Source organism: Clarias gariepinus, chromosome 18, assembly GCF_024256425.1.
Source record: "Clarias gariepinus isolate MV-2021 ecotype Netherlands chromosome 18, CGAR_prim_01v2, whole genome shotgun sequence".
NCBI classification, from domain to species: Eukaryota; Metazoa; Chordata; class Actinopteri; order Siluriformes; family Clariidae; genus Clarias; species Clarias gariepinus.
This window is the reverse complement of record NC_071117.1, coordinates 4831772-4857359: the sequence shown is the minus strand read 5'-3', so window position 1 is coordinate 4857359 and position 25588 is coordinate 4831772. Positions and strand designations below refer to the sequence as shown.

Genomic DNA, 25588 nt, shown 5'->3' with positions numbered 1-25588 from the left:
ATAATTAACACTGGGTTAATGTGTCTCTCTTATGGTCTTCTCCTGCTGTGACTCCTTTGGCCTGAAGGGGAGCTGTTGAGTTGATGTCGGTAAGTCATGTGGAAAGAACTGCTTTTTATTTTCTTTTTGGCTTACTCAAACAGAGGCTTTCATTTATATCTTTTTACATTTAAATTTTAACATTTTTATAGCTTTTTACTAATGTAATATTCAGTATTGCATTGTTACATTCAGTTTTATCATATTATATTAAAATATAGTTTTTTAAGATTAATAAATTCCAGTTTTTATATTTTGTATAGTATTTCAGCATTAGATTTATAGTGTATACAGTAATCTCACACTGTATGCACAGTAAAAAATAAAACTGTACTTGATGTTTTAAGTTAATGCTTCAGTTAAGATATTGAGTGAATATAAAAGTTGCAAAATTATATAAATATACATCATGAATCGAGTAAAAGTTAGTAAAAAGAAGACCTGAATAACTACATTCAGTACAATGATGTACAAAATTGAGTAAATGTAATAAAAATTACAAGATAATGCAATGTTTACCCTAAGCAAAAAAATGAGTATATATATATATATATATATATATATATATATATATATATATATAATGAATAGAATATATATATATAATGAATAGATATGATTGAAATGCAAATTTGATACATTTAGTAAATATTTTAACTGAACTAATTTATACTGATCTATCACAGAATTAATATGTTGCACTTACCTATTTTTACGTAAACTATATTTACCCTTTTCCTAAGGAGTATTTAAATTCAGATCAACATACAATATCTAATGACACCAAATTGTAAACAAAGCAACAACACAAATTACTGTTTTAATTAAACATTTATTTGCCAAATTTGACATAGTCTAAACTCAACATTGCTTTTCTAATCTTGTATTAACCAAACTAATATGTTGGGATCTTTGATTCAATGGTTACACATTTAATACTCCTGTAAAATTAACACTTACCTACTCTGTTTTATTTTCTCAGTTCAACTTCTCTTCTTTAGTGGTGGTAGTGCTTTAAGAGATATTGAAAATATATATTTTTTTTATATTACTAGTTACTAGTTACGCATCACATTTACGTCATCAAGGGCAAATTCAATAACATTTAAGTAAACTGTTTTGTTTGTGGAGTACTTGTAGTACTTTTAAACCTTAAATACATTTTAGAACATCATGTGCTTAGGACTTTAACTTGAGTAAAAATTGTGTCCTAAAAAAAGGCCTATTTTTTAAACAAAGTTATGCAGCATTATGCAAATGAACCTGCCTACCTCTAATGCTGCCTGTTTTCCTTCTTAAAGAGTCTGAGTGAAAAAAATTAAACCGAATATGGTGTGTTTATATTCCCAACAGAGTAGTGGTAGCAAATGGGACTTGGCTATTGCTAGGCAGCTATCATTAGCTATCGAGCACTGCTGTGACGGCATTCAGAAAAGTACCTTACACACTATAAATTTGTGTATGCATAAAGACAGGGTCGTTATTTCACTAACTTGTGTAAGGAGTGTTCCAGGTGCTTTTTGTCTGTTCTCACAGCAGTGTGTCCTCACTTCGTGTTTCTGATTTTACATCAGACTTCCCATGAGTTCTTGCATGGAGCAATTTACTTTTTTTTTTTATGTTATTGTTGTTAAACATAAAGAATATTGTCTGTCTGATGTTACTGGGTGTGTTTTCTTACAGGAAATGAGGACTAAATGAGTTCTGAAACAGCTGATGAATAGAGAGAGCTCCTCACTGAAGTGGAGAAACTGAAACGCTCTTTCACTCCAAAAACATCAGCAACTTACAACCATTTAAGCTCATATCACTGTGTGATGCTTTTATGTGTCTTATACATAAATAAAATTGTTTGTCATGTTAACTTAAACATGACTATGAATGGATGTTTTTATTTTAATCTGAAAAAAAAAATCTGTTAGCTCTTTTGATTCAGATAAAGATTGAAAAGTACTATGTTCACATGTGCCTTTTCCCTATCTGAAAGTCTCCAGAGTACTCAGAGTCTAAAAAAGTCAAAGGCATAATAAACAGTTTTAGTTTGGTTTGTACCCGCAACATAGCATTCACTATAGCACAACTGCTTTTTCCCGTGTGAGAACTGTCTTTCTCCCGTATTTTGCAAGCTAAATGCTAATGCACAAAGGACTATGGGAGTGAGGTCAAAAGGTAACTGAAGACGGAACCTTACCGGTGTTACGCGTTAAAATGCCCCCCGCCCTCGGATTGTCCCCCTACATAATCTCTATCAAATATTATATTAGAACATAAATTCGTAGGTTTATGATTTACAAATCACAAATTACACCCAACGAATTTAATTATAAAATAAGCAATATAAAAATCTGTGGCAGGGGGTGGGGGTTGGAGGCATTATAGCGCATAACCCTGGCTTCCAAGTGTTCATTTTGTCCGTGTTGGCCTCAAAATCCCATAGTGCCTTGCGCATTAGCTTTAGCTTAAATGAGAAAGTTCGTTCTCGCACACGGGAGAGATGCTTTGCCTTTTTGGAGCATGTTTTTTTCCCCCTTGTGGTGTATTATTTTTTAAGTATATTATTTTTCTCTTGTAAATGTGTGCTTTTTCCCGTGTACGTATATTAGTTTTTCCGTGTAAGTATATTACTTTTCCCTAGAAAATTTTACTTTTTCCCATGTACGTATATTAGTTTTCCCCTGTAAGTATATTACTTTTCCCTAGAAAATTTTACTTTTTCCCGTGTATGTATATTAGTTTTTCTGTGTAAGTATATTAGTTTTCCCTAGAAAATGTGTACTTTTTCCCATGTACTTATATTATTTTTTCCATGTAAGTATATTAGTTTTCCCTAGAAAATGTGTACTTTTTCCCATGTACTTATATTATTTTTCCCATGTAAGTATATTAGTTTTCCCTAGAAAATGTGTACTTTTTCCCGTGTACGTATATTATTTTTCCCTTGAAAATGTGTACTTTTTCCCATATAAGTCTATTATTTTTCTCTTGTAAATGTGTGCTTTTTCCCGTGTACGTATATTAGTTTTTCCGTGTAAGTATATTACTTTTCCCTAGAAAATTTTACTTTTTCCCGTGTATGTATATTAGTTTTTCTGTGTAAGTATATTACTTTTCCCTAGAAAATGTGTACTTTTTCCCATGTACTTATATTATTTTTTCCATGTAAGTATATTAGTTTTCCCTAAAAAATGTGTACTTTTTCCCATGTACTTATATTATTTTTCCCATGTAAGTATATTAGTTTTCCCTAGAAAATGTGTACTTTTTCCCGTGTACGTATATTATTTTTCCCTTGAAAATGTGTACTTTTTCCCATATAAGTATATTATTTTTCTCTTGTAAATGTGTGCTTTTTCCCGTGTACGTATATTAGTTTTTCCGTGTAAGTATATTACTTTTCCCTAGAAAATTTTACTTTTTCCCATGTACGTATATTAGTTTTCCCCTGTAAGTATATTACTTTTCCCTAGAAAATTGTACTTTTTCCCGTGTATGTATATTAGTTTTTCTGTGTAAGTATATTACTTTTCCCTAGAAAATGTGTACTTTTTCCCATGTACTTATATTATTTTTCCCATGTAAGTATATTAGTTTTCCCTAGAAAATGTGTACTTTTTCCCGTGTACGTATATTATTTTTCCCTTGAAAATGTGTACTTTTTCCCATATAAGTATATTATTTTTCTCTTGTAAATGTGTGCTTTTTCCCGTGTACGTATATTAGTTTTTCCGTGTAAGTATATTACTTTTCCCTAGAAAATTTTACTTTTTCCCATGTACGTATATTAGTTTTCCCCTGTAAGTATATTACTTTTCCCTAGAAAATTGTACTTTTTACCGTGTATGTATATTAGTTTTTCTGTGTAAGTATATTACTTTTCCCTAGAAAATTGTACTTTTTCCCGTGTATGTATATTAGTTTTTCTGTGTAAGTATATTACTTTTCCCTAGAAAATGTGTACTTTTTCCCATGTACTTATATTATTTTTCCCATGTAAGTATATTAGTTTTCCCTAGAAAATGTGTACTTTTTCCCATGTACTTATATTATTTTTTCCATGTAAGTATATTAGTTTTCCCTAGAAAATGTGTACTTTTTCCCGTGTACGTATATTATTTTTCCCTTGAAAATGTGTACTTTTTCCCATATAAGTATATTATTTTTCCCTTGTGAATGTAGTATTTTTCCCTTGTGAGTGTATGATTTTTTTTTCTTTTGTAAATGTATCATTTTCCCTTTGTGGTCTATGATTTTTTTTTTTCTTTCTATGTGTATGACGTTTCCCTTGTAAGTGTGTTTTCTGTGCAAGTGTTTTTTAAACAATTGCATGATATTCTAATTTTTTGAGATAAACTGTATTTTAAATGTCACACTCATTGTTTACATGTGTATTTTAATTATTTGCCAATTTATGATACTCTTATTCTTGAACATGCATTCACAGTACATAGATATAAGTTGCTACTATAGTAAATAGTTGGTGGTAAAGTTTGATCTTGAGGGCTTACACTCCTTCTGGAAGGTGTAGATGATCATTTTCTGGACAACTTGTTAGGTCAGCAGTCTTCCCCATGATCGAAGTGAAATATTCTAATATTTTGACATACTAGATTTTTGATTTTCATGGAGGTGTAAGCAGTAATCATTTAAATGAAAACAAAAAGTTTTACTTTTTGAATAACAATTTTTTTTTGGAAATGCACTATAAGTAAATATATGCAGAGGTGTTTGTTTTACAGTTGAAGGAGTCCTTCGCTGTAAAATGTTTAAGAACCTCTATTTTAACTGCTGAACATATGGGATTAATGTATTCATAAATATTATGGAATATGTTGTTCGAACTAAAACAGAGATGTCTGTTAATATCTCCAAGGCAGCATGCTTTAGTTAGCAGAAAAACATTAATGATGCTAAAATCACATACTGTATATAAGCCTCCCTTACACAGAGTGAAGTAACATCTGATTCTATTCAGTGTCATTTGCAGCAATGCTTTACATGCACTTTAACTGTTTTGCTAAATAATAAGCAAACTGGAAATAAATACTCAACTATAAATTACATTAAAGACTTTATTTACAAATTAATATAATACATATATGTATTGGTGGTGAAAGACGGCAGAGCATCAAGGGTCCGTCCTCTCCACGACAATCTACAACAGGGGAGAAATAAAGACATGTTATTATAAGTGTCTAGTAAAAAGACTTCATGGTGTTACTATGCAGCTCCATGGCATCTCTGTAATATACTTCCACATATGGGTTTATAAGCAAGTTAATATCACTTCATGATGTTTGACATCATATGACATTAGTTTGACACAAGCAGGCAGGCACGCACACAAAATTTCATAGAATGCAAGCTTTTAGTAATGCTGTGTATTAAAACCAATTATTTGGTTTTGCTATTAAGGATTGCTTCAAAATTTGGCCCCATCTCCACCATTCATTAACACACACATCATGTCCATGAAGAGAAATGTGTCCCTGTCCCCTGATTAAGATGTGCTCAGTGGTGTTCTTGAAAAGAGAGGTAAATACTTCTGAGCTCTCACCTTCTGTTCAGGATGTAAAGTTGGTGTAGAAATCAGCTGATACACAGGCAGTTGATGATTTACACACAGTTCACTGTGAGAAGAAAAATCCACAATCATAAATATTATAAGGAGTATAAACATATATTTAATGAGTTTATAATAGAATAGATAGAACCTGAACAAAAGCCCCTTTTCTTGACTGTTACATACATTGTGTAAGCACATAACTAACTATTCAGAAGATCTCTAGCTATGATAAAACCACTACATTATACAGCAGTATACATTATATGGCACTCATGAGCTCCAATAAACTACATACAACAATTCATTAATCATCTGTAACATTTACCATAACAGGAGCAGCTCAGGGATAATTAGCAATAGTTGATGGGCAACAGTTAATAGTCTGCTATCTTAGCTCTTTTAGTAAGCTAGCGCTTAGCATAATTATATTAACTTGCTTATATATCCATATTTGGACAGGCATTTTACAAAAACAATAGAGCTAACTGTTTACATCACGTATATGTGTCCAAATACACTATTAAACTAATATATATTACTGAACGTTGGAGGAACGTTGTTTCGTTTCACTGTGTACTAACTGTATATGGTTGTAATGACAATAAAGCAAACTTGAACTTGAACAAGCTAGTTTCCCCATGCTAAGCGCTAGTGGTTAGCATAGTGATATTAGCTTGCTTATAAATCCATATGTGGATGTATATTATAGAGATGCCATGGAGCTGATGGTTTACATCAGTGTTTAATGGTCTAAATTAGATAATATTCCTTTTAATCACTGACATTTACATTCCCCCAAACACTCCAATAGTATTAACACTGCTACAAAGTTATCATTAGTGCCTAAAACAGTAACATCTAATTAATTTTATATATTAAACATTACCTGGTAAGTGTGTGCAGTTGGAAATTTAGTGAAAATTATAACGTTATCACGCTATAATTCACTGTATACTCCATAATGTTGAGTCCTGGAGCTGAAATCCGGAAACGTTCCGTGTTCAGTTGCGTTTTGACCTCACTCCCATAGTCCTTTGCGCATTAGCTTTAGCTTGCAAAATACTGGAGAAAGAGTTCTGTTAAAATTATTTTATATATAAAGGAGTTATCTCTACTCTTTTGTTCTCTTCCTCATAGATCTGATACTAACGTGTTAAATCTTTCCTGTTGCTATCTTCCTGTCTCCTCTTGCATCTGCTCCTTAAGGTGTGAACGCTCCCACGCTCACCTTCCTATTCTCTCTTTATGTCTCTATCCCCCTCTCTCTCTCTCCTTCCCCCTCTCCCCTAACTCGAGCCAACATCTTTACATCTTGTGAGTCCGACGGTCCCTGGCCTCGGCGTCGTCGCGGAAACTCGGAGCCTGGGTCGAGGGTAGCCCTGTCCCCGGCTAGGATCACCTACCGCGCGGCCCCGAGCCACGGGAGATCGCTCCGCTCTTCCGCCGTGGTGTTCAGCCATGATGGGCTCGGCCTCGCGCAGCGCCTTAGAGAGGGAAGCCGGTGCCGCTAACCGGATGTGCTCGCGCAGCCGCAACGGCCGGATTCCCCAAAGGAACCCGCGACGAGCTAGCTCCTCCTGCTGGGCGTGCTCAAATTCTGGGTAGCCCCGGCGCGCGAGAGATCTTAAGTCCATAGCAAACGCAGCTTCGCCCAGTCCTTCCGCTCATCAGCCCGGAGGTCCTCCAACGCCCGGAGCGCGTCGCCTTCCAGCAAGAGGGCCACCCGGACGGCGGTTTCCGCCGGGGACCAACCAGCGTAGTCGGCGGCTAGCTCCACTTGGGCGAGGAACGCGTGGGGCTCGTCGGCGCTGTTGTAGGCAGGCAGGCGCAGCTGCATGTCGCCTCGCCGGCTGGCGGTGCTCGGAGCTGTAGCTCGCTCCTGCGCTGCGTCGCTGGAGGAATCCCCTCCAAAATCCAGCGCCGGAACCCGAAGCGCGCCGCTCCGCTCCGGTCGCCGCTTCTTGCTCGCACTGGCCCCGTCAGGGAGGGTTTTCTTCCTTCTCAGCCGCTCTGCTACTCGGCGGCCCTCCTGAATCCTCCGGATTTCCTCCGGGGTGCGCTCCAACCCGCTTCTCTCCATCCCACTTCTGACACCAATGTAGCGTTTTTCACCGCCACGCAGGAACTTGGAGAGACGAGTGAGCTTCCCGGCTGCCCAATGCAAATGTCTGGGAGAAGTTTATTACAATCTCACAATAATAACACATCCACACTAATTAAACAGACATCTAAACACACACACACACCTCTGGTCAAAGCCACTAACTTAAACACCTTTTCCCAACAGGGTGAACACAAAGCAATCCCTCCCGCAAAGCATGATGGTAGCCCATCAAACCCCGCCCATGCCACAATATGTCTATGGCACAGGCGTTTGGTCAAACAATATATAAACCCCATCTTTTGCTGTTAATAAACAGAGACCTTTCTGACAGACAACGTGTGTGTGTGTGTGTGTAAGGGACATATTTCATTCTTGTGATTTGTTGTTATGTTTACCTTATTTCAGTTTATTAGTTAAGCATTAAGTATCATACTTATAATTTGTATTGTGACATCATTTCATGAGTTGTTCTGTGACATCATCCCACAGTTATGCAGTTTCATGTTTATCACGCACGTTAGTTGTTGTTGTTGTTAAGACACAGAAGGATACAGAAAGGTGTGGAGCACACAAGCTTTTGGCGGTGAGACAGTAAGCTAAAAGGAATACAGTAAAATAAGTTGTTGTAACTGTAATCTATCGAAGCTACAGAACACAGCAAGCGACTTGTCGGGACTACAGTGGATTTATGCAAGAAACTGTAACAACCGTTGTTTTTGATGTTGAAAATAAACAAGAGACAAAGAAATCAACGAAACGTCTGATGTCGTCAGTGACACTGTGTAACAAAAGACACGCGTCAGAACTTGTGAATAACAAGCACCTACATTAAAGTATTTTTGGCGCTCCTGAAGCAAGGGGTATTTAAACTTCATGAACGACATGTTTGAGAAGGGTCATGCAGTCAAGGTCCCCACACCCCACCTAAGTCGACAAGACGGGCAAGTGTGGTACATACCTCACCATGGTGTGTACCATCCTCAAAAGAAAAAGCTAAGGGTAGTCTTTGACTGTGCTGCCAGCTATCAGGGAATATCATTAAATAGCGAGCTTCTGCAGGGACCCGATCTGACAAACTCACTCATTGGGGTGCTTACACGCTTTAGACAAGAGGAAGTTGCCATGATGGCAGACGTGGAAGCCATGTACTATCAGGTTAGAGTTCCGGAAAAGGACACAGACTTGTTGCGTTTCCTGTGGTGGCCGAATGGAGACGTGAGTCAGGACTTGGTTGAGTATAAAATGGTTGTTCATTTGTTTGGTGCAAAATCATCTCCAAGTGTAGCTAACTTCGCCCTTAGGAAAACAGCAGAAGAAAACCGCAGCAATGCATCTGCCGAGGCAGTCAACACAGTACTTAAAAACTTTTATGTAGACGACTGCTTGAAGTCTGTCTCTAGTCATAGTCAAGCAGTTGCGCTATATAGTAATTTCACCAAACTGTGCGCAAGTGGAGGGTTTCACCTCACCAAGTGGGCAAGTAATAGTCGTACATTGCTAGCTTCCATCCCTGAGGGTGAGAGAATTAAAGACATGAGGGACTTAGATTTGAGTAAAGACGCACTCCCTGTTAAGAGAGCTCTAGGGGTGCTGTGGTGTATTAATTCAGACACGCTCAAGTTCAAGATTAGTTTAAAAGAGCGGCCTGTGACTAGAAGAGGAATCTTGTCAGTCACTAGTTCAATTTATGACCCCTTAGGCTTTCTTGCACCAGTCATACTGCCAGCTAAGATCTTAATGCAGCAGTTATGTAAAGAGAGACTCGCTTGGGACGATGACATTCCCGAACAATTTATAAAAAGATGGAGGGCCTGGCTACACGAGTTGCATCAATTGTCTGAGTTTAGTGTAGCAAAATGCGTAAAACCAGTTGACTTTGGAGTCACAAATACAGCACAACTTCACCACTTCTCAGATGCAAGTGAAATGGGATATGGAGTTGTCTCGTATATTAGGTTAGTAAATGCTGATCGACTCACACACTGTGCATTCATGATGGGGAATTCTCGCGTAGCGCCCTTGAAACAAACTACTATCCCCCGAATGGAATTGACAGCGGCAGTGGTCGCCGTAAACAACGACAAAATGTTGAAAGGTCAACTGGAAATAGAACTGCTGGACTCTGTGTTTTGGACCGACAGCACAACTGTCTTGAGATACATTGTTAATAAAAAACTTTGCTTTAAAACCTTTGTCGCTAACAGAATCTCCATCATACGAGAGTCAACCAAGCCACAGCAGTGGAGGTACGTCAACACTTCAAAAAACCCAGCTGTCGCTGCTTCCAGAGGGGTTTTCTGTGAAAAATTCATGAAAAACAACAATTGGATCCATGGTCCCCCCTTTCTTAAAACACCAGAGAGTAAATGGCCTGAGAACATTCACGATCTGTCGACGAAAGAGGATGACATTGAGATTAAACACTCAGCCTCAGTGAATCTCGTGAAAACTACAGAGAGCACAGATGCCATGAGTAAACTGATTAACTATCACTCTGACTGGTATAAGCTAAAAAGATCCGTTGCCTGGATTCTTTGCGTTAAAGACATGCTTAAACAGAGAACAAAAAGGATTAAGGGACAGGCAAACAACTCAATAACAGAAAACCATAAGTCTCTAACAATTAAGGACTTAACAATGGCAGAAAACGAAGTCATTAAGTTCATTCAAAACCAAAAATTCAAAGACGAAATTTCCATGTTACATAAGGGTAATGCATCCGTAAAAAGAAACAGTTGTCTTTTCAAACTAGATCCAGTACTGCAGGACGGAGTGCTAAGAGTTGGAGGACGTCTTGGTAGGTCTGCAATGCCTGAGCATGCAAAACACCCTGTTATTATACCCAAAGACTCACACATTACAACTCTAATCTTAAGAAACACTCACGAACAGGTTGGACATTGTGGAAGGAATTATATGCTTTCAAAATTGCGGCAGAAATACTGGATTCCGACAGCAAATTCCCTTGTGAGAAAGTTTCTGTCCAGTTGTGTGACATGCAGAAAGATCAGAGCGAAGAATAGTGAACAAAAAATGTCAGAACTGCCACGCGATAGAATAACACCAGATCACCCACCATTCACTAACGTAGGGGTAGACTATTTTGGACCCTTCGAGGTCAAACGGGGTAGAAGTAATGTTAAAAGATATGGCGTATGGTTTACTTGTCTGACAACAAGAGCCGTGCACATTGAAGTCGCGCAGTCATTAGATACAGACTCCTGCTTAAATGCTATTCGACGCTTCATGTGCAGAAGAGGCCAGGTGTCAGTTATGAGAAGTGATAATGGAACAAACTTCATAGGCGCTGAGACTGAATTGCGTAAAGCTATCCAACAGTGGAATCAGTCAGAAATTGAAGGCGTCCTCATGCAAAAGGGGATACAATGGATATTTAATCCTCCTGCTGGGTCTCACTTCGGTGGAATATGGGAAAGGCAGATAAGGTCAGTTAAAAAAATCTTGAGGTCTGTACTAAAAGAACAAACACTAAACGATGAGAGCTTGCACACATTCCTGTGTGAGGTGGAAGCTATAATGAATGACTGTCCCCTTACCACCGCTACAGACAATCCCACAGACCTGAAACCCCTGACACCTAACCATCTCCTGCTGATGAAAAAACAGCCAAACTTGCCTCCTGGACTTTTTAAAAAAGAGGACATTTACGCACGTCGCAAGTGGAAGCAAATTCAGTACCTTGCCGACCTATTCTGGAAGCGATGGGTGCGTGAATACTTGCCCTTGCTTCAGGAGCGCCAAAAATGGTCTCAGGTGAGAAAAAACCTCTCGATTGGAGACGTAGTTCTAATAATTGATGAGTCTTCTCCAAGAAATTCATGGATCGTCGGACGGATCACGAAAGTGTTCCCTGAAAGGAAAAAAAAGGACTTGTAAGACGTGTACTGATCAAAACTAAAACCAGTACCCTGGAAAGACCCATCGATAAGCTGTGCCTCATATGTGAAATGGACTGTTAATTACCTTATAAAGTAGTCATGTTCCTTTCATTTGGTACGCAGCGATATGAATACCTTAAGTTAAACCGTTAACAAATGTTTAAAGTGTTAAGAAAGCTGATTCAAATTTTAATCCAATAGTAAATGTTGTGGCCCAATTGTAAAAAAAAAGGAAAAAACAACAAAACAAAAAATGTGTGTAATTGTCAGTCTTCCTGCCAGTCAATTAGGGGCTGGAAAAGCTTTTGACTTTAATGTAGGTGCTTGTTATTCACAAGTTCTGACGCGTGTCTTTTGTTACACAGTGTCACTGACGACATCAGACGTTTCGTTGATTTCTTTGTCTCTTGTTTATTTTCAACATCAAACAACGGTTGTTACAGTTTCTTGCATAAATCCACTGTAGTCATGAAACGAGTGCGTGTATCGGGGCTGGAGATGACTGTATTCTCTCCATAGTACCTGTTAAAATAAAGTCCAAGAAAGGCAACAAGACAGTAGAAGTATACGCCTTTATGGACCCAGGTAGCTCTGCTACCTTTTGTACAGAGTCATTAGCAAGGCGATTAAACGTACAACGTAAAAAAATTGACATCATGTTAAGCACCATGAACGCGAGGAAACAAGTAGAAAGTTACGTGCTTACTGACCTAGAGGTTAGTAGTCTGGAAGAATTACCTTTGTTGAACTCCCTAAGGTGTTCACACAAAACTGTTAATAGTATAATGTTGAGTCCTGGAGCTGAAATCCGGAAACGTTCCGTGTTCAGTTGCGTTTTGACCTCACTCCCATAGTCCTTTGCGCATTAGCTTTAGCTTGCAAAATACTGGAGAAAGAGTTCTGTTAGAATTATTTTATATATAAAGGAGTTATCTCTACTCTTTTGTTCTCTTCCTCATAGATCTGATACTAACGTGTTAAATCTTTCCTGCTGCTATCTTCCTGTCTCCTCTTGCATCTGCTCCTTAAGGTGTGAACGCTCCCACGCTCACCTTCCTATTCTCTCTTTATGTCTCTCTCCCCCTCTCTCTCTCTCCCCCTCTGTCTCCTTCCCCCTCTCCCCCTAACTCCAGCCAACATCTTGTGATCTGTCTCTGGACGGACACCTCTCTATCTTCCTCTCCTTTGATTCTTCAGGATCTCACCAGGACATTTACAATCGTTCATGTTCTTTGTAGTAACATATGTCTATGGCATAGGTGTTTGGTCAAACAATATATAAACCCCATCTTTTGCTGTTAATAAACAGAGACCTTTCTGATAGACAACGTGTGTTTGTGTTTGACTGAGTCTCTCCTGGCGCCAGAGAAGCTTACCGAAGCACAGCGGACAGACCGAGCAACTCGCCTCTCCTACTACGTAACTTTAGAAAAACTTTACAAGTTCTCACACGGGAAAGAAGTAGTTGCGCACAAACGGGAAAGAGCAGACATTTACACGGGAAAAAGTGCACATTTTCAAGGAAAAAAAAACATTTATAAGGGGAAAAGCACACATTTTTAAGGAAAAAAAAAAAAATTTATAAGGGAAAAAGCACACATTTTCAAGGAAAAAAAAAACACATTTATAAGGGAAAAAGCACACATTTTCAAGAAAAAAAAAAACACATTTATAAGGGAAAAAGCACACATTTCCAAGGAAAAAAAAAAACATTTATAAGGGAAAAAGCACACATTTTCAAGGGAAAAAAACGACATTTATAAGGGAAAAAAGCACACTTACTAGGGAAAAAACACACACATATACGGGAAAGATGATTTGCCCTTCTGGGCCACCGTAGAAAGCCATGAGAAGGATCAAATGATAGTGTCACGTATAAACCCCAGAGGGCGCCCTGCGCTCAGACTCCATTTTGTGTTCTTTTGAGTTTTCTTTGTTTTTGAACTCTGATTCCCAGAATGCACCTCGGTCAGGTGATGGGAGCGCTTACGTGAACCAAGGCAGCTTTTTAGTTCCATTATAAATAGTCCTGCGTTAAGTTAACATCTGTTTAGGTAAAGTGCTGTTTCGTTCCCTTTTGGTGGATATTCCTTGTTTCTTCGTCATGCCGTCCTGTTTGGTTAAGTTGTGGCGAATGTTCCTTGTTTCCGGTGTCATGCCATTTTCCTTAACTCCTGATATGTTTCACTCACAGTTTTCATTCTGTTTTGTTAAAAACAGCCCTTTTTTTTTTAAAGGACTGTTCGTTTAGGTAAATGGTAGTGTTTTCTGTGTCTGCCTTTACCATACCTGTTTTAGTTTAGCTCGTTTAGCTTAGCTTTTGTTTAGTTTAGCTCTTGTTTTGCTTAACTCCTGTTCTGTTTAGTTCCTGTTCCATTAGTCAGTTATTACTGCTATTGTGTTTTTGTCTTTTGTTTTCTTTATTAAAGACTCACTTATTCACCTCTGCTAATATGCCTCATCTAATGCCCACACACAGCATCTGTGACAGATAGTTGTGACAATTGCATATTTAAATGCATGTGTTTCGTTTTGATGGCTCTAAGTTAATTTAATTGAGCTTACATTTTGTTAATAAAACTGTTCTTAAACATATGACAATCATTCTGTATGGCTGGTTGTATGGCTCCTTGAATTTTCTATTTATAATTCGACAACTAGCAATCTCCACCACTTTACTTGTGTACCTGTGCAGTCTGAAATGTGCCCTTCATTATGGATGTGCCAATAACTTACAATCCCTTATAAATAAAACATTCATTCTGAATGACTTTTCACTTTTTTCCCCCTGTTAATGGCGCTCTCGCTAAAAGTCGGTGCAAACAGTATTTTTCTCTGAACTTCTTTCCAGTATATTTAAAAGTCATTTTAAGTGCAGAGTCTACACTACAGACAGCTTTTCTAGTTTAAAGTTGCAATTGTTTCTAATTGACTATCGTAAGTATGCGTCGTTGATGAGTAAAGAGTTTTTAGATGTAGTTAAAAGTTTACATTTAAAAATAATCTGCTGATCTTTAATGCAATCAGTGATATTATTTTAGGTTGAAGCCCACATACATGTCTCTCTGTCCTTCTGTACAGCAGAACTTTCTGTCTAACTTATTAATACAAAGAAATCACATTCTGTGAAGGTTGAGTATCTTATGCCTTGTTTACACCAAGGTGTACTTCTTTGGTGATCAGACAAATACACTCCCTGTTTTAAGTAGATTATTACATCTGTCCCTAACTGTTCATAATACTTTTACTCAACATTTTGATTTTAGCTCATAACAGCGGGGTCTCAGTTCGGGTATTTTACATGCCCTCATCTCAGACTGCTGCAGATACGTTTGCTCTAACGACCTGTTTTTTTTTTTTTTTTTTTTTTAATATAGTGGCATTTTACATTAATTATTTTATTATTACAGTTTCAGAACATATGAGGCAAAATGGTTTAAAAAAAATAAAAAATAAAATCGTCTTTACAGGTTCAGTTTTCATAGTTTTTTTTTTTTTTTTTTTTTTTTTTAAATGACCCATGCTATGTTCTGTGTTTATTTGTGTTTCGTGATGTTTTTGGAGCTTTGCAGGGGCATTTTGGTGTTTTTTTTTTTTTTTTTTTGTCTTTAGTATACTCTATGTATTTATGATATATTAATATTGGCAATATTGAGTGATGCTAATAGCCACGCCATGAAGGAAAAAGTATATATTTGTCCAGAAAAGCGCTGTATAGTGTGATATAAACTGGCACAGAATTGCTCATAACTACCCTTCTACTAAACATGTTGATTTAATGTATTAATACTGAAGGACTGACCAAGTTTCATTAAATTCTGTCGAGCCAGTTTTGTGTGTTGCTGTGGCAAAATCAGATGGACAGACCTACAGATACACAGACAAACATACATACATACATAAAATACATACATACAGAGAGATTTTTCTGAGACTAGTTTTCAATATATGAAACATTTGGATATCATTAAAGGAGTGAGTTCTGACCAATGTACAGACAAAACCTTTTAAAAACTTTTATTTTAGCCAACTAGCGACCATTCATAAAGTGGAGAGAGACGCAGGAGAGGGGAGGCGTTGGTTGTGTTGGAGAGAGAGAGTGAGAAATTAATTGATTGATTAATTGTTCGCTTGATTAATTGAGATTTATTGATTGATTTTCTGTGATTTTGGCATTTCGATATTTGATTGTGTATTCTAGTTTTTGACTTTTTGCCTCCTATTGACTTTGATTATTGCTTTGCCCCTTCAGTTTGGTTGCTTTGCTTTTTGTATATATTTGTCGATAATTTAACTGTATGTTTGTGCACTCACTAGTAGTAGGGGTGTGGCTGCCATTTATTTTGGGAAGAGGGAATTTATTTAAAGTTGTTGGTTTAGGGAGTCAGGGAACTTACCTGTATTTTGGCTTGTGTCTTGTGTGGTAGATTAGCTAGTTGTTAAAAAACAGATACCTTTTTTATTATTATATTTGACTGTTTAGTACCCTCGGGTATGAGCAATCCCATTGTCCCAGCCCTCACCCATCACAATATTACTCCCTTACCTGCTCATTAATTTACTGCTGCTTTTATAGACACAGCATTTTACTTGGTCTGTTAACTGGTTCCAAAGGACTTGCTTTCTGTTTTTATTCAGCATGTTTTAATATACAATTGGTTACCCAATTGGAATGGTTATTACTGTCACGCTCACTGCCATGTAAAGACGACAGTGGCCAAAATACAGTGGCTGTGAAGGAGAATACTATGACCAAAATAAATCAGTTGCATTTTAAAGTAATTCGTAAAATGGCCGCCAGGTGGCGCAAAGTGACATTTTTATTCTTCGCCGTAAATACAATAGTGATAGTAGTTTCCACATAAGTACTTCACACAACATACATAAAAAATCTGAACCAGAGCTATTGATATGTACTGTAATGAGTAATAAAAAAAACATTGGTTAAATGTTGTTTAGATCAAGTTCACTAGCTGACAATTTGATTTGTACAAAGTATAAACTGTTCAATTTAATTCAATTTTATTTGTATAGCGCTTTTAACAATTTACATTGTCACATAGCAGCTTTACACAATCAAAAGAATTAAGTTGAAATGTGAATGTTGTTACGACCCCTTAGTCTAGGGTTCAGGGCCGCAACAAAAGATAAAATAAAAAAAAGAAACCTTTTCAACCAGGTTAGTGTGCGTGGTCTTTTTTATTTTCTTTTTACACACACACACACACACACACACATACACACACACACACAGGAAGCTCTTGGCTTCAGGGTTGGGCCAAGGCCAAAACAATAAACAAAACCCCTCCCTATCTCCTCCCGTAAGCTAACTAACCTATACCAAAAGAAAACTATAAACAAAATACATAAGCTAACCTAACTCCCTATCTAACACAAAAAACAGGAGAAAATGGGTTTTAAAGAAAATGGCACCCAACCCCTACTGCTTCCAAAGAGAAAAAAAAGTATATACAAACAAACGGAAAACTATTTACAATATTTATAACAAAAGAGAACAAAACACAAAAAAAAGAGAATGAAACAAAACCAACAGTTATTTCCCAACTCACAAATACCGGTGCGACCCAACAGTTCAACAACACAACACAATCCACAACTCAAAACACAACAGCGCGCGCTTCCGGCTTTCGCTGGCCAGCTTAAAAAGACATGCTTCTCCACGGCCAGCCAATCCCGTCGCACATCACGGCACACTCAATCAGGGCGGGACCTCCTGCAGCAGGGAGAGCGAGGGAGAGAGAGAAAGGAAGGGAGAGAGAGAGAGCGGCACCAGTAGCCACGCACGCGCACATACGTGCACTACACCCGCACGTAACAATGTGTATGAATCAAAAGGATATGATTGTCCCCGATGAGCAAGCCGAGGACGACGGCGACAGTGGCAAGGAAAAACTCTCTGAGATGGTAATAGGAAGAAACCTTGAGAAAAACCAGACTCAACAGGTAACCCATCCTCATCTGGGTGAAAACAGATAGCAGGAATTGATGTGCATAATTTTATGCAAGACTGGAAGTTCAGTATAAAAGGAGATGTGTAAGATTAAAGTCCAGTTTGTTCCTGGAGGCTCAGGTGGACTGTAAGAAATTCCAGTCCTGAACTATTAAGCGACTAAAGTCACAGGTCCTCAGAGAGCAACTGTCTGCATCAGTTGAGGACAGGACCACCTTCATGGAAAAGTGGAGCCATCCCCAGTCACCACATGCATCCCAGGCAGACCACACGGGGCATCCATGTGATGAGATCTCCAACCAGAAGCAGGACTCCAGGACGAGTTAGACAGGTCCAGAGGGCATAGGAGGTCTGGATCACTAGCAGCTCAGGAGCGACATGTATAGCTTGACAGAGAGATAGGTAGAGAACCAAGGAAAGAGGGAGAGAGAGAAAGCAGAAGAGGAGAGAGCAAAAGAGATGGAGAGATGGCAATTAGGTATGGTCACAGTCGAACAATGTATAAAGTGAATGTATATTTGGTGCAGAGTGCAAGCAAGGACTCCGGCAAGACTAACTATGACAGCATAACTAAAAAGCGAGAGCCAGAAGGAAACACAGACATGAGGGCTTCCTGAGATGTCAAGCAACCAATTACCTCACCGTCAACAAACGTGAGTGATCAATGAGAGTGGGGAAGACAGCATCTAAACATACCAGTTCACCTAATACTCTACGTCCATGAGTCCCCCAGATCTGCTTCTTTACCTAAGGCTAATCTATTTACAAAAATGCTTGGCTAAATAAATAGGTTTTTAGCCTAGACTTAAACACTGAGACTGAGTCTGAGTTCCGAACACTATTTGGAAGACTATTCCATAACTTTGTAAGAAAAAGCTCTGCCCTCAGCTTTAGTTTTTATAATACGCGGTACTGACAAGCAGCCTGCATCCTGTGATCGAAGTAGGCGTGGCGGATTGTAAGACACTAGCAGTTCACTCAGATACTGCGGCGAGAGACCATTTAATGCTTTATACGTCAAGAGTAGTATTTTAAAATCTATGCGAAATTTCACAAGAAGCCAATGCAATGTGGATAAGATAGGAATGATGTGCTCGTAGCTTCTGGTTCGAGTGAAGACTCTCGCTGCTGCATTCTGGACTAATTGAAGCTTGTTTAAGCACCTTGTTAAACAACCAGGCAGTAAGGCGTTACAATAATCCAACCTAGATGTGATAAACGCATGAACTAGTTTTTCTGCATCATTTGGTGACAATATATTTCTTATCTTGGAATTATTTCTGAGGTGAAAGAATGCTATTCTGGTAATATTATCTACATGTGCTTCAAATGAAAGGCTGTGATCTATAATCACACCAAGGTCTTTTACTGTTGCACTTGATGGAACAGAAAGGCTATTCAAAATCACAGCGTGATCAGAAAGCTTACTTCTAGCTGCTTGTGGTCCTATGACTAGAACTTTTGTCTAACAGGATTAAGCAGAAGGAAATTAATTAACATCCAATCTCTTATGTCCTGCACACATTGCTCAACTTTATTAAACTGTTTTTTCTCGTCTGGTTTTGCTGAAACATATACTTGTGTGTCATCAGCATAACAATAAAAACTAATACCATGTTTACGAATTAGGTTGCCCAGAGGAAGCATGTAAAGGGAAAAAAGCAGTGGGCCTAAAACAGAACCCTGTGGAACACCAAACTCAACTTGAGAACATGAGGAATGGTCACTATCTAAATCTACAAACTGATAACGATGAGTCAAATAGGATCTGAGCCAGGAGAGGGCCGTTGCCTTAATTCCTACTACATTTTCTAATCTGTGAAGGAGAATACTATGATCAATAGTGTCAAAAGCTGCACAGAGGTCGAGTAACACAAGTATAGTGACGCAACCCTGATCAGAGGCCACTAGGAGGTCATTTACTACTTTAACGAGTGCTCTCTGTCTTTGTGCTGGGATGAGGCCTAAATCCTGACTGATACAGTTTGTTTATGCTATTTCTATGTGAATATGAACATAGCTGCTGTGATACTACCTTTTCCAGAATTTTAGAGATAAATTAGCTAATTTATGGCATCTAGGCACATACCCACTTCTGAGTGAACAGTTAATTACTTTCAACAGGGGTTCTGTTATTGCTGGAACTATCTGCTTGAGAAAATGTGTTGGCATAGGATCTAATATACAGGTTGATGATTTTGAAGAGGAGATGAGTGAAATTAGTTTTCTTGCTTCAAGGGGAGTAAAGTATTCTAGGTTCTGATTAATTTATTATCTGTATCCCTTAAATTGTCTGGTTTCAAAGACTGAATTTTTTGCCTAATATTTATGATATAAAAACTGTTATATAGCGCATCTCCGTATCTGTTTATTGTTATTTAAGTTCTGGGTTATTTCAGGTACTTTAAACACATTGTTGTTTTGCTCATGTTAGGTCATATGAGATGTAGTGGGTCATTTACAAATGAACACCTGGTTGGGTTATTTTGAGCCAACAACTGGTTTATTAATTATCCTCGTTATTGTTTTTTTTTTACTTATATTTGTTAAATTAATTTAAATGAGGTTTGGGCTCAGGGCTTCGATTCGGCATCGTGATCCCGCTCTTTAATTTCCTACATAGTCTAAATCAGCGCTAAAACGGCATGCGTGAAGTTTTCCAGAGTGCACCAGCAGAAGTAGACTAAACATTATGAATGGGTAGGGAAAACAGCAAGCAGACTGACTCTGACCATTTAAAAAAACGTTTGTGTTCATTTTCTGACGCGCTCAAGTTTACCAAAAACAATACAGAACCGTGTATCTTATTTGCTTTCAAACATTTACAAAATCATAAAGTTTTATTCTTTATTGTGAGTGTTCTTAAATAATGGTAGAGTCTTAAAAGACTATGTAGTCTTATATAGTTTTATTATATAGTTTTTTGCACTATATGCAAAAACTATATAATAAAATCACCTGTATAATAAAAAACTAAATAATAAAATCACTATATCACCTGTTCCATTTTTTAAGGGCGACAGTTTTTTCAGCCTGTCATGGCGTGCGCCCAAATCATTATGGCATTTCGCTCACTAGTTAGGCGTCCTCCCATTCAGATATGTGAAGGAGCGGGGCTGCGGAATTAGGCACGGCTGGTGAGCTATCCTTGGTAATGATCTAAAATAGTGCTATAAAATACTCGGGGTATAATGGGTCACAGGGGATTTTACTATGCGGTGTGATTGCGACGTGCGCGCAACAACGCGGAAGTGCGGCATGCAAGCAGGGCAAATGGAATGCGCTCCAGGGACTTCAAAGAAGCGAGAGATGGGAGGGGCCGGTCCGGTCCAGTCCAGTCAAAGCCTGTAAATTATACATTTTGGCAGTATTGTCTTGCATCTTTTAAATTAAATAATAATAATTAAAAAAAACAATACTGCCAGAATGTCTCATTTTGCTGTCAAACTGTTTATACGCCTCCTGGGTCTCTGTGAGACTGGTGCTACTGGGCACTGAAAATAATGTATTTTTTTGTTGTTTGTCTTATTGTTCTTTTCTTTGTTTTTTTTTTGTTTTACAAATAAGACCCAATATATGTTCAGTGATATTTTTGTCGATATTGATGACGTTTTTGTATTGTGTTATATTTTTATACTAGTAAGTAGTTTTAAAAATGTATCTTCACTTGAGCCAGTGTATTATGATGTGGGATGTGGTGGGCTTCTGGATCCAGCCTTGCTGTCCCTGACCAGTTACAGTCATAGGCAGAATCTGTTCATCTGAAGCATTTCACAGCATTTATCTTTGCTTTTTCCTATTTTCGCGAAACTTTCAGCTCCACCTTTTCTTCTTTCTTCTTTTCATTCATGGAAATAATTGTTAATTTGCTCAGAGAAATTCACTGTATCGAGAAAGTATCAATATCTCTCCCTTCGTAAATTAAAAGTGAAGAGGTCGGGGGGGGGGGGGGGCGTGTTTCAGAACATGGATGGAATACACCAAACTAATTAATATTAAGGGAGGGCAATACATCAGCATGCGCGGTAGCATAAAACATATACTCTTTGTCGGCGGCACCCGTGCGATCATCCACACTTATGGTTTCTGTCATTTTTTATATATTTGTGTACTAACTGGGCCAGCCCACATTGCCCAGCGGCCCACCAGGAAAACTCCCGGTCCTCCAGATGGCCAGTCCACCACTGATGTGGGCATTATAAGATTTGTATTCCTATTAATCCTAGGTTTTTGTTCTTTTAGTGTCACTATGTGTGCTTTACAATGCCAGACAACATTCAAATGCAAATTATTCACCCTCCCCAGGTGTGAGTCAGCTGTTTTTTACCTATACATTCAGAGAAACTGAAATGCACCTCTCCACACTTTAAAAACCTCTTGAATCTGAGGCTCTTCTGGAGACTTTCAGTGATTTAAATTTGTGTAAATTTAATCTTCTGGGTTCTAGATTCTAAAGTTGACATTGTTACCTTTTTTAATCCTTGAATGGAAGAAATTGAGATTTTCCTTATGACTCGCGTGCGGCGCGCCTCCAAGCCACTGGGGGCGTTCGCTATGGACCTAAGATGTCTCGCGTGCCGGGGCTACCCAGAATTTGAGCACGACAAGCAGGAAGAGCTAGCTCGTCGTGCGTTCCTTCGGGGACTCTGGCCGGCGCGGCATTGCAAGCACATCCGGTTAGCGGCACCGGCTTCCCTGTTTAAGGCGCTGCGCGAGGCCGAGCACGCTGAGCCCATCATGGCAGAACACCACGGCGAAAGAGCCGAGCGATCTTCTCATACCAATTTGGTGCAGCACACGATTGAACGTAGCTCCTGTCCAATTTCATCCGAGACGCCTTCCCTTAGCTAAACGAGCTATCGCCGAACAAAAGCTGCGTCAGATGGCCGACTCGGGCGTCATAGAGCCAGCGTCCGGACCGTGGTCTTCACCGGTTGTGCTGGTGCGTAAAAAGGACGAATCGTGACGGTTTTGTGTTAATTACCGGCGGTTAAACGAGGTGACTCGCACAGATTCTTATCCACTACCGCGAATAGATGATGCGCTGGAACACGTTGCGGGCTCTGCGTGGTTTAGCTTGTTAGATCTGCGTAGCGGGTACTGGCAAGTAGAGCTCGTCCCGGAAGCATGACCTAAAACTGCGTTCTCGATCGGGCAAGGGCTATGGCAATTTCGGCGCATGCCGTTCGGCCTCTGTAACACTCCACCTACGTTTGAACGGTTGATGGAGAGAGTGTTGACCGATATGCCTCGCAACCATTGTGTCGTCTACCTGGACGATTTACTGGTGCATGGCAAGGAGTTCGAGGTTGCGCTAGCTAACCTACGGGAGGTATTTTTGGCTATCCGGCGGGCGAATTTGCGGCTCAACCCCAAAAAGTGCCAGCTGTTGCGGCGAGAGACCGGTTTCCTAGGACATGTAATTAGTGCTCGAGGGATTGCCACCGATCCAGCCAAAATTGCTGCTGTACAGAATTGGCCTAAACCGATTAATGTGTCACACTCACGCACATTCCTCGGGTTTGCCTCTTACTATCACCGGTTTGTGAAGGATTTTGCTATGATCGGCAGTCTGCTGCACGGGCTCATGAGAAAGAATCAGCCGTTTCGCTGGGACAGGGTGCACATTAACATTTTAGGCCGTATTTATACGTGCAATCCTTCTTGCTGCGGACGGATCACGCTTCGCTGGTGTGGCTGCTTAGTTTTAAAGAGCCCGAGGGGCAGTTAGCGCGCTGGCTTGAGCGGTTGCAAGATTATAATTTTACCGTTCAGCACCAAGCGGGAAAACTGCATGTTAACGCCGATGCTTTATCCTGCCGGCCGTGCAGCAAAGAGCGTTGTCGGTACTGCGAGCGGGTTGAAAGGCGCGTGGGTGGTTGCGACATTGAACACTCTCCGAACCCCATGAATCAGAACATTCTCCCTGCGCAGTCCTCCGAAGCTCCTGTCGCTAAACAGCCACCCGAGCCGGCGTGCAGCCGCGTTACTGCGTCGCCTAAATCATCGCCTGTAGTTGTTTCACCTGTGCCACAGATGGACTGTGATCAGCTAATTGTCGAGCAGGAGAAGGATCCGGCGCTGCAGCGGGTACTAGGTTGGGTTAACGCAAGCCAGAGACCGGATTATTTACATTTACATTTACATTTAGGCATTTGGCAGACGCTCTTATCCAGAGCGACTTACAAAAAGTGCTTTAATGTTTACATAATTGGATACATACTTACACTGGGTTAACTAGGTTAATAACTAAGTGCCATTAGTCCAACACAACTAAGAAGAGGGTTTTTGTTTAGTTTTTTTTTCGGGGGGGGGAGGTTAGTCCAAGTACTGGAGAAACAGATGCGTCTTGAGTCGTCGTTTAAAGATAGTCAAAGTCTCTGATGTACGGACATCTAGAGGAAGTTCATTCCACCACCTAGGTGCCAGAACAGAAAAGAGCCTGGATGAATGCCGCCCTCGATCCCTGAGAGATGGTGGGATGAGGCGAGCAGTGCTGGAGGATCGGAGGTAACGTGGTGCAGTGCGTGGTGTAATTAGCGCAGAGAGGTAAGTGGGTGCTGGGCCATTTTTAGCTTTGTAGGCAAGCATCAGTGTTTTGAATTTGATGCGGGCAGCTACAGGAAGCCAGTGCAGGGAGCGGAGGAGTGGGGTGGTGTGGGAGAACTTGGGGAGGTTAAAAACGAGACGTGCTGCTGCATTCTGGATCAGTTGCAGAGGACGAATCGTGGACAGAGGCAGGCCTGCCAGGAGTGAGTTGCAGTAGTCCAGTCTTGAAATAACAAGGGACTGAACAAGCACCTGAGTAGCCTGTGAAGAAAGAAATGGGCGAATTCTTCTGATATTGTAAAGAAGAAATCGTCAAGAGCGAGTAAGGTTAGCGATGTGTGGGGAAAATGACAGATGATTGTCCACGGTTACCCCAAGATTGTGGGAAGTGGTTGAAGGAGTAATTTAGTTGTTGTCCATGGATATCACAAGGTCTTGACCTGGAGATGAGTCACAAGTGATAAACAACAGTTCGGTTTTACTGAGATTGAGCTTCAGCTGATGAGCAGCCATCCAAAATGAGATGTCTGCCAGACATGCTGAGATCCGGGTGGAAACCTGAGTGTCAGAGGGAGGAAAGGAGAGAACAAGTTGGGTGTCGTCTGCATAACAGTGGTATGAGAATCCATGCGATGATATGACCTTACCAAGAGACCGGGTATAGAGGGAGAACAGAAGAGGACCAAGTACTGAGCCCTGCGGGACACCAGTAGAGAGTCTACGTGGGGCAGATGTAGATCCCCTCTATGTTACCTCATATGACCTATCTTTTAGGTAAGAAGCAAACCATTGCCACGCTGTTCCACAAATTCCAAGGCTTGTAAGAATAGATAATAGAATCTTGTGGTTCACCATGTCAAATGCAGCTGACAGGTCCAGGAGGATGAGGACAGATGACAATTTAGCAGATCTAGCAGCATGGAGCTTCTCAGTGACTGACAGAAGGGCAGTCTCTGTGGAATGTGCCACTTTGAATCCAGATTGGTTTGGGTCATTAAGGTTGTTCTGTGAGAGATAAAGAGACATTTGATTATAAACGGCTCTTTCAAGAATTTTGGAAATAAAAGAGAGCAGTGATACCGGGCGATAGTTGTTAACTTCTGATGGGTCCAGGCAGGGTTTCTTGAGGATGGGAATAACCCTCGCCTTCTTAAAAGCGGCAAGAACATGACCAGATGATACGGATTGGTTGATGATGGCTGTGGTGAAGGGAAGGAGGTCCCGTGAGATGGCCTGGAGCATTGTGGAAGGGATTGGGTCTAATGAACAGGTGGTGGGGTTAGATGACGAGATGATCTGTTGAATCTCATCAGATGACAGGTTGAAAAATTCTGCTAAAGGAGGGAAGGAAAGGTCCTGAGGTTCTGCCGTAGGAGCTTGGTTGAGAGCGCAGGACTGGCGGATTGCTGCAATCTTCCCATCGTAGAATGTGGCAAAATCGTCAGCAGTCAGAGAGGAAGGGG

General features: G+C 39.7%; 1 protein-coding gene across 1 annotated transcript in view; it reads left to right on the top strand.

Annotated features, from left to right (window-relative positions):
* Window positions 1–25588, top strand: part of LOC128506993 (sialoadhesin-like) — a 212987-nt gene that overhangs the window by 163779 nt on the left and 23620 nt on the right. Inside the window, exon 15 of the mRNA XM_053477609.1 lies at window positions 1991–1996. Within this exon, the coding sequence (XP_053333584.1) occupies window positions 1991–1996 (6 nt within the window). The remainder of the gene's footprint in view (window positions 1–1990; window positions 1997–25588) is intronic.